The 15,000-nt window shown below is 48.5% G+C and overlaps 1 protein-coding gene across 8 annotated transcripts in view; it reads right to left on the bottom strand.

Annotated features, from left to right (window-relative positions):
- The window catches only part of LOC143032754 (uncharacterized), a 285,645-nt gene that overhangs the window by 24,469 nt on the left and 246,176 nt on the right, over nt 1-15,000 (bottom strand). For all 8 annotated transcript variants that reach the window (XM_076197734.1, XM_076197737.1, XM_076197739.1 and 5 more), the window contains 5 exons: nt 14,025-14,169; nt 12,329-12,552; nt 11,608-11,749; nt 9,542-10,048; nt 8,365-8,535 (listed from right to left, as the gene is read on the bottom strand). In XM_076197734.1, the coding sequence (XP_076053849.1) occupies nt 8,365-8,535; nt 9,542-10,048; nt 11,608-11,749; nt 12,329-12,552; nt 14,025-14,169 (1,189 nt within the window). The remainder of the gene's footprint in view (nt 1-8,364; nt 8,536-9,541; nt 10,049-11,607; nt 11,750-12,328; nt 12,553-14,024; nt 14,170-15,000) is intronic.

The following is a 15,000-nucleotide window of genomic DNA, read 5'->3' as shown; positions in this document are numbered from 1 at the left end:
CGGATCCTTCCCCGGTACCGAATGTTCCGGGACCCACGCCGACACAGACGCTATCATCCGGGGATCGCCAGTTCGTGTCACTAAATGCGAGCAACTTTCGGTCGAACTACGAATGCACACGAACAAGATGCGGGGTGCCCGCTTTGCTGGCACACAATGACCGAGGTGTCTCGTCGTCTCCACGAGAGATGTCGGTTTTTCTCTTTCTCTCTCGCGCTCTCTCTTTCTCTCTCTCTTTCTCTTTTTTTGGAGGGAAACTTCTTCTTCGGCACCATCCAGCGACCGACGTTGCTCGCCAACTGTTTTTGCTCTCCGAGTCGAGACCGCAGAGTGGTGGAGGTGGGAGGTGGAGGTGGGAGGTGGGACGTGGAGGTGGAGGAGGAGGTGGGAGATGGAGGTGGAGGTGGGAGGTAGGTGGTGGGTGAGGGTGCCTGTGGTGAGGATGGTGATAGTGGTGGTGGCGGTGACTGTGATGACTGACTTCCAGTGTTAAACAAAAAAAACAAAAAAAAATACCTCCCTCCCGGCATGTATTCATCTGCGCCTTTGATTAATCTATACGTTTTATTTTCTGCATTATGTTTTTCGTATTTTGTGTTTTATGTCTCTGGGTTTATGGCTGTGTTTTGAACTTGTGTTTCGCGTAAGTATTCTGCCGAGTTTTGCGCGTTTTAATTCGCGTGTTGTACTCGCAAATATTTATGCGTGTTTATGTTTTACATTGCGCGTTCCCCACGTACCTATTTTACTACATGTTTATGTTTTGATCCGATTCGCGCACGAACGAGTGTGTGTGTACGCACATATGTAAGTCTGTGTGCGTACGTGCGCGCATGCGCGTGTATGTTTACACGTGTGAGCGCGCAATTTACCTCCGTGACGCTAGTTTGGTTGTACCGCAAAGCTTTTGCTTACCACAGCTGCTGTCACCCCCCTTCCCCCCCTTCTCCTCTTCCCCCTCCCTCCCCCTCCCCCTCCCCCCAACATCCACCCTCAAATACCTCTCTCGTCTTTCATATTTTAATATTAACACACCGCAGACACTTTTACCTAACACACCGTGAATTTTGCACAGGCTTCTCGGGTTTCTATGAACTTGTCAACCGACTTTCTCTCCATTAAGAGATGATGTGCTTACGACAGGAGGCGCTTAGCACTCGCCGCATTCGCTTTGGAGTTGTCTTGGCACTTCCTCGCCATTTCGATCTCCCAGCGCATTTCTATGTATATCTTATCATTTCAAATATATTTTTCATATACGTGTGTAACACGCACACACACACACACACACACACACACACACACACACACACACACACACACACACACACACACACACACACACACACACACACACATAAATAGATAAATAGAGAGGGAGAGAAAGAGAAAGAGAGAGAGGGAGAGATAGAGAGGGAGAGGGAGAGATAGAGAGATAGGGATAGAGATAGAGAGATATAGGTAGAGTAATAGAAATAGAGGAAGAGATAGAGAGGGAGAAGGAGAGATAGAGAGGGAGAGGGAGGGATAGAGAGATAGGGATAGAGATAGAGAGATATAGTTAGATAGATAGATAGAGAGAGATACACAACCACCCACAACTATCGGCACCACCATGCTCCAGCCTTACCTCGTAATTAGCCATGATCACTCAAACGTACAGTACCCCACCCCCCTACCCCCTACCCCACCCCCCTACCCCACCCACACCCACACCCAGCCAGTGCCGTCCAGTGACACCCAACAGTCACGAAGGATCTCTCCTCAACCTCCAACTGAGCAAATTGCATCAGTCTGGGTAGCGGCACCAGTCATTCATTCATTCATTCATTCACTCATTCATTCACTCATTCATTTATTCATTTATTCACATTCCTGATGGTGCCAGGTTATTTCGTTCACTTCTGTGGAACCCTTTCCTCGTCACCATCTCCGTCCACGGTACGATTCCTCTCAGTTTCTAACAACAATATATATATATATATATATATGTATATATATATATGCATATATATATATATATATATATATATATATATATATATATATATATATATATATGTGTGTGTGTGTGTGTGTGTGTGTGTGTGTGTGTGTGTGTGTGTGTGTGTGTGTGTATGTATATATATATATTCCTAAGTTTCTACTATGCTTCCGTATCTCGTTTCCTTACTCGCCCCCTTTTCCGTTTCTCCTTCGTCTTCTCCCATCTCCTCTAACCCCGTCTCCTATTCTATTTCCTTTCCCGTCTCCTATCTCCTCCACCGTCTCGCCCCCCCCCCCCGGGCTCTCTCCCCCACTCCCCCTAACTCTCACCCTCTATTATATACGATCTCTCCATCCAAGCCATACAACCCACCCTGCCTCCTCCCCCAAGTACCATCCTCTCTCGCTCTTGTACTCCATCACCCTTATTCCTCCAGCAGAACCTCCTCCTCCTCCTTTCCTCTCTCCCTCTCCACCTCTTCTCCCATACCTTCGTCCCCACGGCCGGCAACTCCGCGTCTTGTCTCGGCTTATCGCGGATTACGTCCGTCGCGAGATCTTATCAGAAACGTGGATCGTAATCTTATCTCCACAGGTCACCGTCACCTTCGTCACGCCGGTGAAGTGTGAGTGGATGACGGCAATAAAGGAATGAGGAGGAGAAAGAAGAGGAGGAGGAGAAGGAAGAGGAGGAGGAGGAAGAGGAGGAAGAAGAGGAGGAGGAAGAAGAGGAAAAGTTGGAAAAAGTGGAAGAGGTGGAAGAGAAAGAAAAGGAAGAGAAGGAAGAGGTGGTAGGAGAGGAAAATGGGGAGAGTGGAAAGAGGTGGGAGGGGAAGAAATAGAATGAGAGGAGAAGAGAATGAGGATGAAAGAGGATGAGAGAGGAAGAAAAGGAAGAGGAGGGAAAGGAGGAAGAGGAAAAGGAAGAGGAGGAAGAGGAAGAGGAGGAAAAAGAGAAAGAGGAGGTAAAGGAGGAGGAAAAGAAAGACGAAAAGAAAGAGGAAAAGGAAGAGGACAAGGAAGAGGATAAGGATGAAAGTAAAAAAAGGAAGAAAATAAGAATGAAGAGGATAAGAATGAAGATGAGAAAGTAAGAGGATGCGGGCCTTATTCCATAATTCGTAGCAGCTTATCTTCTAACGTTTCGATAAAAAGTCACGCCATAACAGCACTCAGCAGCGAACCCATTGCGGGGTCTTTGTGCTGAACGAACTCCTGGCCTTCAAACACGGTGGCACGTGGATATGGATACAGATACGGATATGACATAAATATGCATGTGCGCATGTATGTATGTATGTATGCATGTATGTATGTATGTATGCATGCATGCATGTATAAGAATCAGTCATACTAACATTGTGGACTGCTAGACACCCTATACGTATTTCTGGGTGTACTGAACATATGAAATAAGCTGGCACCATTAAAGAAAATAATAATGAAATCATTATCAAGAAGACGAGGTTGTATTGTCACAACCTCTGAACCAGTCACGGTCATAAAATCAAAACTGTCACAATAACGTCAACCAAAAATACATGACCTTACGTGCCAACCAACATCATATTACTGCAGGCAAACAACGTCTTAGCAGATGAAAGTCTTGTACCTGAAGCATCCTAGCGAATATGAAAATTTATGATCTGAAGCTTACCAGATCATATTTCTTTTATTACCCTTTGTTGTTTATAACCAGGTTATTTATAAGTGTATTGGAAAACAAACTAATATAATTTGCGTAGTTCAGTCAGTTCTTTCAACAGCAATTATAGACAATAAGCTTTCTAGAAACCCAAAGAGTAACACACACCTCAATGTTTAGCTTTCGTAGATTACGGTAAGGCCTTTGACTATGAAAATCTCCCCAGACAACAGGTCAACAGAGAAATTCTTCCCACGACAAGTACACCAGCACGACTGCTTTCAGACCTCCATCCAGTTTTCGAAACAGTGCCAATACAGAATAGGTCTTGTCATGGTACCAAATTGCCCCAGATACAATCACCACACAGATGTTACAGAACACCTCATTTCATACTGCTTTACTCTAGCTTTAACCAGACTACGGCACAATATCCTCTGTGAATGACTTATGGGCCAATCAAGTGATCGTTGCCGTTTAACTAGGGGCCGTGGTCCTCCTGAAGGAGGGATCTTTGGCAACGGATTGATTTACCCGAGGTAAAATGAACACTCAGAGGTCTTCAACAGAACCACATAAATGGTGCATTTGTTAATTGACTACACGAGGACTGTAAAAGGCGAAAACGCCTGTTCTGGAACCAATCAGAGGAAAGGAAACTGTTCGAATCTTAGCTCGACGTGTCAGTAGAGGCATAGGGTTCAGAAAGGTCCGTTTTCTTTTCACGTAAGAAAATAATCATCAAGAGAAAAAATATACATAGAACGACTTTGGACGAAGCTGAGTGCACTATCTTTATGACATTATTTGTAGATTTATCAAAGATAAAATCTTCGAAAAGGTGACAAACGAAATTAAAGGTTTTTATCGTTACCCTAGATCACCTCTATACAGAGTGGCATTCTTCATCTCCTTCAGTTTTCCGCCAAGTTTTACATTCATCTTCCTGGCATCTCCTCGTCAGCGAACGGAACAATCGATGAAAGGTTTACTTCAACCGAATAAAATAGTCTGGACTTGACCAGAAAATATAAATGATAAGCAAGTTTTGATGGTTTCAACTCTGTCACATTTATTTCTACAACTTCCCTCTTCTGGAAGCAAAAATCTTTCGGGTGAACCTGTCTTCTCGTCTTTCGTATTATTAGTCATCAACGCCATGACGTCATCAACAACATGACGTCATCAACAGCGACATAACGTCAAGAGACGTGACGTCATCAACAGCGACGTGACTCATCATTTCAGGACATACGAAAAATAATCGTGAGATAAAACCACTTTGATGTGAGCAAGTCTGTCTATATTTTTAATGATTATGCACATATCACCTAAATTATCTTAAGCCATCTTAGATACGGTGCCCTGATTGGGCATTATGTAACCCAGTCGAACGAAATTGATTGCTTCTTTATCGAGAAAATTACGAAGGATTTATCGGGAAGGGGTTAGACAAATCGAAGTGATTAACTGATACGGCTGATAGACACTGACAGCTTCAGGTGATAAGGCATTGAAATATTTGCCAAGTTCAGGTCAGACTGCACTCCAACTATGGCGTCAGAAAGATTGCACAGAGACAGTTTGTTCGTTTTTTAACCTTTGAGGACGAGACGACTCAAATTGAAGAACACGGTCTGCCCGAAGGAAGGTCCAGTGTCAGCCTGGACAAAATTACTTTCGCGGGACACGACATCGACGTAGTAACTAATACACTCGTGGCAAGTCTCCCTCCGGTTCATACGATAAGAAAATCCGCCGTGGAGGACGGGAACTCCACATTCCTGAGCCGTGATGCAGTGGCCAGGAATCGACGCGTTACCGGCACCAGGGCTACAGCATTTCCTTCGGACAGAGCCGTGGCAACGCAAAGTGGGGGTCCCGGGGTGAGACCGACCGACCACACGACCCGCGCCGCTTCTTTGCTTCCCTGGATGCATATTCAGCCACACGGGCGGAGAAATTCATCAGAACCCTCACCTTCTCCCTCACCCACCCTACCTTTAACTTTTTCCCTCATTCCTTATTTTTTTTTCATATTCTGAGATTGCGCACATGCACACACACACGCGCACACGCACACACCACACAGGCACACACACACACAGGCAGGCAGGCAGGCAGGCAGGCACACACACACACACACACACACACACACACACACACACACACACACACACACACACACACACACACACACACACACACACACACACACACACACACGTGGAGTGAATAATTATACATAAATACTGTACGAGCACAGAGCAGAATACACTATCAGCAGCAGTAGGAAAAAAATCGACAACAAATATACATGGTGCAGGCATGATACTCTGGAGGCAGGAAAATATATATAGTTCTTACTCATGACGAAATTTTTTACCGAGAGCGAGACGGACGTCGGAGGCGTGCATCTCCCTACCAATCGTCTTCAAGTCCCATCGACACCTTTACCTCCATACGGAGGTGCAGTCCCAAGGGGCTGGCATTTGGTCTCCGAACTAGGTCTAATATTTCTATCAATTTAGACCCTTTTTTCACACAAGCAAGGCTGATAACAGGTGACTTCTTACTTCTCTTTCTACCAACCGGTGACCAAAGCATATCAACCAGAGGTGGGCGCGTTCCTTTGTGTCCTGATTGGTTGGGAGTTGCTCAGGACACTGAGGAACGCACCTAGGAACGCGCCCAGCTATTATCCACACTATACAAAACGTACAAATATCTAACGTTTCTTCCTGTAGAGATCTATGGAGATCCTGAGGACCGTAGGCGACTAATGCGGGGTTGCGGTTTCCAGTCAATGGAACTCAATGCAAGAGTGTAGTTGTAGTTGTGATGGTTGTAGTTGAGGATGTAGTTATATTTTTTGTGGTTGTGATTGTAGTTATTGTTGTTTTTGTTGTGGTTGTGGTTGTTTCGAGTTTCACTGACAGGGAACCTAGCAACTCCATAGATTTCTTCGTGGAGAAACGCTGGACGGTTGTCTGTCAAGCCTCGTTTACACGGGGCAAGTTGCGAGGCAAGTCAAGTGTTCAAGTTACTTTGAACTGGAGGGGAAAACGAGCAAGTACATGTCCACACAGGCCGAGTCAGAGACAAGTGGCCTGTATGAACATGTACTCGGTCACTTTCCTCTCCAGTTCAAGTAACTTGCACACTTGACTTGCCTCTCAACTTGACCCGTTTAAACGAGTCTTTATATTAGTATAGGTATGTTTTTATATTAGTGACTAGGAAAGTAGAGGAGTAGGAGGAAGGGGAGGAGGAGGAAGGGGAGGAGGATGTGGAGATGAGGGGGAGGAGGGGGAGGAGGAAAGGGAGGAGACGGAGGAGGTAGGGAAGAGGTGGGGAGGAGGTGGGGAGGAGGAGGTGGGGAGGAGGAGGTGGGGAGGAGGAGGTGGGGAGGAGGTGGGGAGGAGGAGGTGGGGAGGAGGAGGTGGGGAGGAGGTGGGGAGGAGGAGGTGGGGAGGAGGTGGGGAGGAGGTGGGGAGGAGGTGGGGAGGAGGAGGTGGGGAGGAGATGGGGAGATAGGGAGGTGGGGAGGAGGTGGGGAGGAGGAGGTGGGGGGGGAGGAGGGGGGAGGAGGAGGAGGTGGGGAGGAGGTGGGGAGGAGGGGGTGGGGAAGAGGAGGAGGAGGAGGTGGGGAGGAGGTGGGGAGGAGGTGGGGAGGAGGAGGAGGTGGGGAGGAGGAGGAGGAGGTGGGGAGGAGGAGGTGGGGAGGAGGAGGAGGTGAGGAGGTGGGGAGGAGGTGAGGAGGTGGGGAGGAGGAGGAGGTGGAGAGGTGGGGAGGTGGGGAGGAGGAGGTGGAGAGGTGGGGAGGAGGAGGAGGAGGAGGTGGGGAGGAGGAGGAGGTGGGGAGGAGGAGGAGGTGGTGAAGGAGGAGGAGGTGGTGAAGGAGGAGGAGGTGGTGAAGGAGGAGGAGGTGGTGAAGGAGGAGGAGGTGGTGAAGGAGGAGGAGGTGGTGAAGGAGGAGGTGGTGAAGGAGGAGGAGGTGGTGAAGGAGGAGGAGGTGGTGAAGGGGGAGGAGGTGGTGAAGGGGGAGGAGGTGGTGAAGGAGGAGGTGGTGAAGGAGGAGGAAGTGGAGGAGGAGGAGGAAGAGGAGAAAGTACCGGCTATTTTTTTAAGTGAAGAAGAAGAGGAAGTAAAAAAAAAAAGTTCAAGATGAAATGTCTTTGATCCAGCCCGGGAACCAAATGCCAGCATATATAGGGTCTGAACCTCTCCAAAAAAGTTGGTTTTGAAAATGAGCGATGGGGAGATGATTCCATCTGATGTCAGTCTCTTAGGATCACCACAAGCATGTGCACATTAATTGCCTCTATTATTTATTTTTTCTGATTATTTTAAGTCGGTTCGATTGCAATTATTAGATAAAAATCTACTGAATGTTGAACTTGCATTTTCTGTTCTCCCCGCCTCCAGGTACGGAACGCCAGGAAATGTTGCAGTAAGATTGTATGTACAATACGTGATCCCTTATTGTGTAATTTACAGATAAAAGTGCAAAATATTTGTGAAATACTAATTACGAAAGTCAACTGAAGAAGCAAAGCAATCGAAAATGCTTAAATACTTTACTGGCAAGCTCAAGTGATTTGTGTGAAGCTGATCTTATCAAAGAAAACTTGAGACCATCACAGAAAACTAAAAGTTTTAAGGGCTAACTTTATAAAACGAGACTTTTGTTTATATTTCTTTCTCTTTTGGTTCTACTTGTTTTACCTTACCTCGAATAGTCTGCGCTCTTCTGCTAACCTATTTGCCTCTTCCCTTAGCTTCCGCTGCTCCTCCCGAAGAGCTTCCAGCTGTCGGGCTACTTCGTTGTCGCCTCCTTCGCCGCCTGAATGGGAACCGCTTACGGTCACTTTGGACCGAAGTCCTCGGGTCAGGGTTGAGACCTAAACGAGAAGAGAAAATACACATTGGAGCTATTTCCCTAATTTTTGTTCCTTATTCTTCTTCTTCTTCTATTTTTTCTACTTCTTCTTCTAATTATTCTTCTACTTCGACAGATCCTGCTACCACTGCTCCTGCTGTTTCTGCTACTTACTGCTTCCCCTATCTCAGTTCCTGCTACGGCCCCTGCTACGTCTGCTTCTACTGCTCCTGCTACGTCTGCTTCTACTGCTCCTGCTACGTCTGCTTCTACTGCACCTGCTACTCCTGTTTCTACTGTTCCAACTACTCCTGCTTCTACTGCTCCTGCTACGTCTGCTTCTACTGCACCTGCTCCTCCTGCTTCTACTGCTCCTCCTGCTTCTACTACTCCTGGTACTCCTGCTTTTACTGTCCCTGCTACTCCTGCTTCTACTGTCCCTGCTACTCCTGCTTCTACTGTCCCTGCTACTCCTGCTTCTACTGTCCCTGCTACTCCTGCTCCTACTGTTCCTGCTACGTCTGTTTCTACTGTTCCTGCTACTCCTGCTTCTACTGTCCATGCTACCCCTGCTTCTACTGTCCCTGCTACTCCTGCTTCTACTGTCCCTGCTACTCCTGCTTCTACTGTCCCTGCTACCCCTGCTTCTACTGTCCGTGCTACTCCTGCTTCTACTGTACCTGCTACTTTTGCTCTGCTTATACTGTCCCTGCTAACCCCTGCTTCTACTGTCCCTCCTCCTGCTTCTACTGTCCCTGCTCCTGCTTCTACTGCTCCTTCTGCTATACTTTGGCAGAGACACAATCCCACGTTGGATCCCATTACGTTACACGACATCAAGCAGCAGGTCACGAGGAGACACAGACTAATACAACATGCATTACATTATTAAGGAAATCTCTTCTTCAGTTCTAATTCAGACAACGATGAGTGTCGAGGAGTACAAGCTAAGAGATAGTGATAGTTTAAAATATTCCACATCACTTCAAGAGAGCTGACTTTTTTGTTTCTCTGTCCATTGTACGTACCTGGCTGGGAGGACAGGAGAGTTGATCCAAACGCAACACAGCGTCCATCTCGTCCCTGGCGTCCCCTCCTCCTCCTACTACTAATCCTCCTCCTCCTCCTCCTCCTCCTCCTCCTACTCCACATCCTCCATCTGGGCCGGTGACAACAATATTGTTGACGTTGGGTTCGGCCGAAGTCAGAAGAGCGATTTTGTGGTCGGCACCCTCCGAAGTTATGTCCTCGACCGAACGGGACGCCCTCAGGGCAGCGCGGTGGTGGTGGTGTTGGTAATGGTATCTGGAGGAGACAGAGGCCGTGCCGTAGGAGCGGGCGGTGGCTGTCCCTTTCTGGCAAAAGTGCCCCGAGGAAGAGGAGGAGGAGGTGGGGTCCCTGAAGGAGGTCCTCTCCTCGTCCTCGCGAAGGGCGTTGGTCAGGTTACTCACGCTTCGGCTCGCCGTCAGGCCCCCGCTGCTGGCACAGGCGCTTCCGCTACCGCTACGATGGCGGTAGTGGTGGGTCGTGTCACGCTAAACGAGAAAAATATATATGTATACATATATTCACACATGCCATACATCAAGCTATAAACAATAGAATTAACATATAAATATATTCTATCTATATACCAAGGACTCCTTCCTCCTTACCAGGGAAGCAGCTAAAGTCAAATGACACATACCCACTCCCACCCATTCCACTCCCAACCACCACCCTGTCCTCCCTCCCATCTTAGCTCCTCGTGGATGACAGGTCATCCCTGCATCACGCCCAATGCCCTGGGTCAGAAACAATGCAGCACATCCACAGCAAAGCCGCTTCACTTAATCGGCGACCCCACCCCCTCCGTCCACTTATGCAGAAAAATAGAAGACGGGGAGAAATCCCTTTAAGCAACGTCAAAATATCATTCATACATAACCACTCCCTAAAGCCCCCATCCCCCACCCTCTCCTATGTATCATAGTATCATCTATAGATGTATCATAGTATCATCTATACAAAACCATTTTCCATTTACCCCTATCTCCTGCCTCCTCACTTCCCTGCTCAACAGACACCCCCTTTTACTCAACGCCCTTTTCACCCCATCCATCCATCTCATCCTTGGTCGCTCCCTCATGTTCACTTCACCCACCCCTGCCTTCCACACCTATATCACTGACCTTTATTCACTCATTCTTTCCATATGTCCAAACCGTCCCAATACTCTTTCATCAACCCTATCTTTCACCTTTTCCACCCCCGCTCACCTCCTCGTTGTTTTCACTCTATCCAGCCTTGTAATCCCTACCATACTTCTCAGACACATCATCTCAAACTTTATCTCTCTGCCTCTCTTTACCCCTTCATTATCGTGGATGACTTTCGCACTGTCAAACTCCGGACGGCATACGTCATTCATACCATCAACGATCCTGAAGAAAATTAATCGACACCGACGCCCAGTAGACTCTTCCTACTCTCCAAATGCTTAATAAAAAAATCATCTGGGCTTCACTACAAGCCCTCAGTCCTTTAGCGTCTGTCATTCTTATGGGTATTCTGTCCGTCCAAAGACGATCTAATTCAGTTGATGGAAACCCTCTTGTAGACCTCAAACGGCTAACCCTTTCTTAACCAACCATTTTCTTTGCTTTGGTCGCCACCTGGGGATTTTATTCGGCTGCGGGAAACTCTCAGCTGAGGTCAAAGGAGTCACTAAGAGGAAAGACTTCACAAACTTTTCTGGTCACGGGTCCCATGTTCTCATTCATTTTTGATGATTTAGATAAATAAATAAATAAATAAATATGTTAATGAATGAATGAACTATTCTAATTCGTTGACGGAGAACCAATCCTTCTGGTCTGAGGTCTCTCCAATCCAGCCCCGGAGGTCGTCCTCACATTCCTCTTCGAGGACGTCCTCACATTCCTCTTCGAGGACGTCCTCACATTCCTCTTCGAGGACGTCCTCCAAATTCTCTTGAAGAAGGTACTTCCCTCCCCCTCTTCCCTAAGAGGGTGCCCTCTCTTCCCTCATCCTCTTCCCCTCCTTCCCTACTCCTCCTCCCCCTCCTCCTCCTCCTCCTCCCCCTCAGGCTCACCTGGCCCCTCGTCCGGAGAGCCTTCTGGTTCTGGTGCAGCTGTTGGCGTTTCTCGGCGACCTCGGCGTCGGCCCACTCTTCCTCGATCTCCCGCCACCCACGACCTCGGTCCAGTAGCAGGTGACGACTCACGGCGCTCAGCCTGCGGGAGGGGCGGGCGCACAACAGGAAGTGGGTTAGGAGTATGAATACGTGAGAGACAGTATGACAGAGAGGGAGTGAGAAAAGAGAGAGAAGAGAGAAGAGGAGAGACAGGGAGAGAGAAGAGACATGTTGAAGAGACACAGAGAGAACGAGGTTGATAGATGAATAGGAAAAATGACAACAATAGCAGACGTATTAGGTGATGAGCCCGATTCAGTTAGGATATATGACATACAAGTTCACATTGTGATCACCACTTGAGACAGAAAAAATTAAATAATCGGGTGACTAAGATCACACCAAGTAACACTGTTCACCGCGGAACAATTCATGAACAAGAACATCTCAAGACAGTTGAAACAAACATTTTCAATGTTCGAGCATCTCCACCTATTCTGGCGGCCAACAAAATATTTCAACCTCAGAAAAAAAAAAAAAATCTCCCTCCAGACGTCTAAGAGGTTAGATTAACCTCCATAGGAGGACTTCGTAAGGTCTGAACTCCCTCCAAACGTCAGAGATTAACCTCGATTTTTTTTTTTTTTTTTTTTTTGCGTTCTCCTCAAGGTGGACCTACCTGCTAGCAACCTCATGAGCATCTCGAGGGTGTCTGACCGCCGGGTGGGAGGCGCTGGAGGACGAGGCACTGGAGGACGAGTGCGGAGGCGGGGGCGTCTGGTCTCCTGCCACGGAGGACGCTGAGGAGTTGTAGCCCGAGGACTCGCCCGCCACGAGGTCGAGGCCGGCGCCCCGCGCGATCTCCAGGATCAGCTGGTTCGAGGCTTTCAGGACGTACACGGCCTGGTCGAAGAGATTCGAGGGGGAGAAGGGGGAGAAGGGGGAGAAGGGGGAGGGATGGGGGGAGGGAAGAGGGAGGGGGATGGGGGAGGGGAGGAGGGAGGAGGGAGGAGGGAGAAGGGAGGAGGGAGAAGGGGGGAGGGAGAAGGGGGTAGGGAGAAGGGGGAGAAGGGGGAGGGATGGGGGGAGGGAAGAGGGAGGGGGGAGGGAAGAGGGAGGGGGGAGGGAAGAGGGAGGGGGAAGGGGGAGGGGAGGAGGGAGGAGGGAGGAGGGAGAAGGGAGGAGGGAGAAGGGGGGAGGGAGAAGGGGGAGGGAGAAGGGGGAGGGAGAAGGGGGAGGGAGAAGGGGGAGGGAGAAGGGGGAGGGAGAAGGGGGAAGGGAGGACGGGGAGAAAAGAAGGGGAGGGAGAAGGGGGGAAAGGGAGGTGGGAAAGGGGCAGGGAGAAGGGGGAAGAGGAAAAAGGGAAAGGGGAGGGAGAAGGGGGAAAGGGAGGAGGGAAGGGGAAGGGGCAGGGAGAAGGGGGAAGAGGAAGGAGGGGGAAGGAAGAATGAGAATAGAAAAGGGAGGAGGAGGAAGGAAGAATGAGAAGAGAAGAGGGAGGAGGGGGAGAGGGGAAGGAAGAGGGAGCACGAAGGAGGAGGAAGGGAAGGAGGGAGAAAAAGAGGAAGAAGAGAAAGAGGGAATAGGAGGATGAAATAAAGGAGGGAAAAGAGATGGAAGAAGAGGAGGTGGAAGAAGAGGAGGTTGAAGAAGAGAAGGAGGGAAGAGGAGGTGGATGAAGGGAAGAAAAGAACAGGAGGAGGAGGGAGAAGAGGAGGAGGAAAAGGAGAGAGAAGAGGTGGAAGAAAGGAAGGATAAGAGGAGGAAGGAGGAGGAAAGGAGGAGGAGGAGGAGGAGGAGGAGGAGGAGGAGGAGGAGGAGGAGGAGGAGGAGGAGGAGGAGGAGGAGGAGGAGGAAAGGAGGAGGAGGAGGAGGAGGAGGAGGAGGGAGAAGAGGTAGAAAACGAAGCGGAGGGAGAAGAGGATTACGAGGGTAAAGGAGGGCATGGGACAAGAGGAGAAAGTGGATTAAAAGGAGTTGGGGAGGGTTGAACAGAAGTAAATTAAAAAATAAATAAATAACGAGACAAGATAAAGGAGAAGTAGATGCAACACAACCAGAGTCATGGCGTGTGTACAAAGGTAGGCAAACAGGAAGTCATGGAGAAAGGAGGAATTGGACGAAGAAGGATCAGGATTTCACGAGAACAGGAAGAAGAGAATAAAAAGAATGTTTTAGAACGCGTGAAGCAAAATCTTCCTCGTATAACAAATCGTCAAATTCAAACACAAACATTCCCGCCGAGTATCATCCACGGGTATTCGGAAAACACAGCAATATTGTTAAATCACAAGGAAAGGCAGCAGTATCATCACACTCCCGAACTTTCCTTCTATACGTCACACATATGTGTGGAGTCACTCGAACTCACTCACCTCCGCGAAGTCCAGGTCAGTGAACTCGATCTCGTTGCAGGCCAGGATCTGGTCCCCTGGGCGAAGACCCGCTGCCTTGGCCACGCCGCCGACCTTCACCGTCTGGACGAAGATCCCCGGACGCTCTGGAGGGCCCTTGCAGATACTGACAGGGTTGAAAGGGACACAAGCAGGAAGCGTTAGTGGCGATGGACGGGCGTGAAAACAAGAGGGATTTAGTACAAAGAACACTATGCAAAAAGTCCGCATGGAATAAGGAGGTCTTCGAGGGCGGTAGTGGACCAGGAACAGAGAATCCGGGGTTGAAGTTTGAGGAAGGTTTGGGGGTATCGAGGGTCCTGGAACGGGGATTCCAGGAATAGAGGTTCTGCAGAAAGGAGTTTCCAGGAGCAGAGGTTCTGCAGAGAGGAGTTTCCAGGAACAGAGGTTCTGCAGAGAGGAGTTTCCAGGAACAGAGGTTCTGCAGAGAGGAGTTTCCAGGAACAGAGGTTCTGCAGAGAGGAGTTTCCAGGAACAGAGGTTCTGCAGAAAGGAGTTTCCAGGTTGGCGGTTCCAGTGTGGGATTTCAGGCGTATAGGTTCCAGGAATGGGTATTTGAATTTTAAGGAAATTTAGAGCTCCCATGGGGTTGAGGACACGTGGGTTTGGGTTGTGATGGTTGAGGTTGGAAGCTGGGAGGCGTATGAAAATTAGGAAGGATGTACGGAAGCAGATCTGCAAAGGTGACTGCACACAACCTACATCGAATCAAAAACTATGGTGATATCTCACACTCAATGCTGCTTTCTTGTGCCTCACACAAATGAGGATACGTACAAGTGATATCTACCAACAGCTGAGAGCAGTGCCTACATATAATAAACGGTATATATATATATATATATATATATATATATATATATATATATATATATATATATGCACCTTGCTCGGCTCCAAAACAAACAACTAGAAAGAATACAGTAAAACGGGAAGA

This window comes from Oratosquilla oratoria, chromosome 14, assembly GCF_046742065.1.
Source record: "Oratosquilla oratoria isolate Oo_2021 chromosome 14, ASM4674206v1, whole genome shotgun sequence".
NCBI classification, from domain to species: Eukaryota; Metazoa; Arthropoda; class Malacostraca; order Stomatopoda; family Squillidae; genus Oratosquilla; species Oratosquilla oratoria.
This window is presented reverse-complemented; position numbering and strand designations above follow the sequence as displayed.